Consider the following 1,331-nt stretch of genomic DNA (forward strand, 5'->3'; position numbering starts at 1 on the left):
GGTCGGACGACATGGTGTCGCGAAGTGTGCCGTTCTTGAAGTATGTCGACAACATGAAGCCGTGGTGATCATCCATAGCAAACGCTATCATCTTGAGGATGCGGGGGTGGCGAAGATCGCGCAGGAAGCCGACTTCACAGAGAAAGTCGTCTTTACACCCCTCCGTCTCAAAAGTTACGATTTTCACCGCAACTTTCAACGACGAGTTGTGTTTAGCCGAGGCCAGAACAACCTCTCCTACGGCGCCACTCCCTAGACAGGGGCCTCTCACCAGGTTGAAGGAGTTGAAAAAAGCGTCGTGCTGTTCAACGGCATCCATGCTGCGACGTGCAACTTCGGTGACTGACTCCAAAAGAATAATGTGTATTCCTCCGGTAGAGAATTAAGAAAACAACAAACAAACTAAGCAAAACAAAAAAGACCAGACGATGAGTATAAATCGACGATAGACTCCTCAAACGATGTATGAATTGAATATAAATACCACAGCACCACAGACGATGTATGAGTCGAATATAGACACCACAGCACCACAAACGATGTATGGATTGAATAAAGACACCACAGCACCACAAACGATGTATGAATCGAATACAGACACCACAGCACCACAAACGATGTATGAATCGAATATAGACACCACAGCACCACACACGATGTATGAATCGAATATAGACACCACAGCACCACAAACGATGTATAAATCGAATAAAGACACCACAGCACCACAAACGATGTATGAATCGAATATAGACACCACAGACGATGTATAAAACGATGATAGCCAAACGATGTAAGAAAACGATGAGAGTCTCCACCCACGATGCGTATCCTCGGAACGTTCAGAGAAAAGTGACCATATACTGACCAGTGTCCCTTATATACTCAGCTTGCTGGCAGGAAAGTGATTGAAGTTTTCTGTCCCTGATTAAAGTATTGTTGTAGTGTTTGGACACGTTCTTAGAGGACCCGGAGATGAGAACGGGAGTCTTGGCCTGCCTTTGTCTATTGTTTAAAAAAAATTAAAAGCAGGTCTTTATGCAAAGTAAATATTATTGGAGTTTGGTTTCCACACCTAACGTTAACGAGTCTATTGTCCTATTGTCTGGTGACTGCCAGTGAGCTCGTGCCATCTGGTGAAATGCTCAGACAAGCGGAGCAAACTGCGTATGTTGTAACCACGGCGGCTTGCTTCAAAGACATGCCAACAGCTCAGCGTCTATTATGTACCGGACTAGCTGGCCGGGAACTGATTCAAGTTTTCAGTCTGTGGTTACGGCATTGTTGTGCTGTTTTGATAATGTCTTAGAGGGTCCGGAGGTGAGAACCGG

The 1,331-nt window shown here is 45.3% G+C and overlaps 1 protein-coding gene across 1 annotated transcript in view; it reads right to left on the reverse strand.

Annotated features, from left to right (window-relative positions):
• Positions 1 to 1,331, reverse strand: part of LOC101852404 (LIM domain kinase 1-like) — an 8,681-nt gene that overhangs the window by 2,899 nt on the left and 4,451 nt on the right. The window contains exon 3 of the mRNA XM_005097818.1: positions 9 to 346. Coding sequence (XP_005097875.1) covers positions 9 to 346 — 338 coding nt within the window. The remainder of the gene's footprint in view (positions 1 to 8; positions 347 to 1,331) is intronic.

This window comes from Aplysia californica, unplaced genomic scaffold, assembly GCF_000002075.1.
Source record: "Aplysia californica isolate F4 #8 unplaced genomic scaffold, AplCal3.0 scaffold00164, whole genome shotgun sequence".
Lineage (NCBI taxonomy): Eukaryota > Metazoa > Mollusca > Gastropoda > Aplysiida > Aplysiidae > Aplysia > Aplysia californica.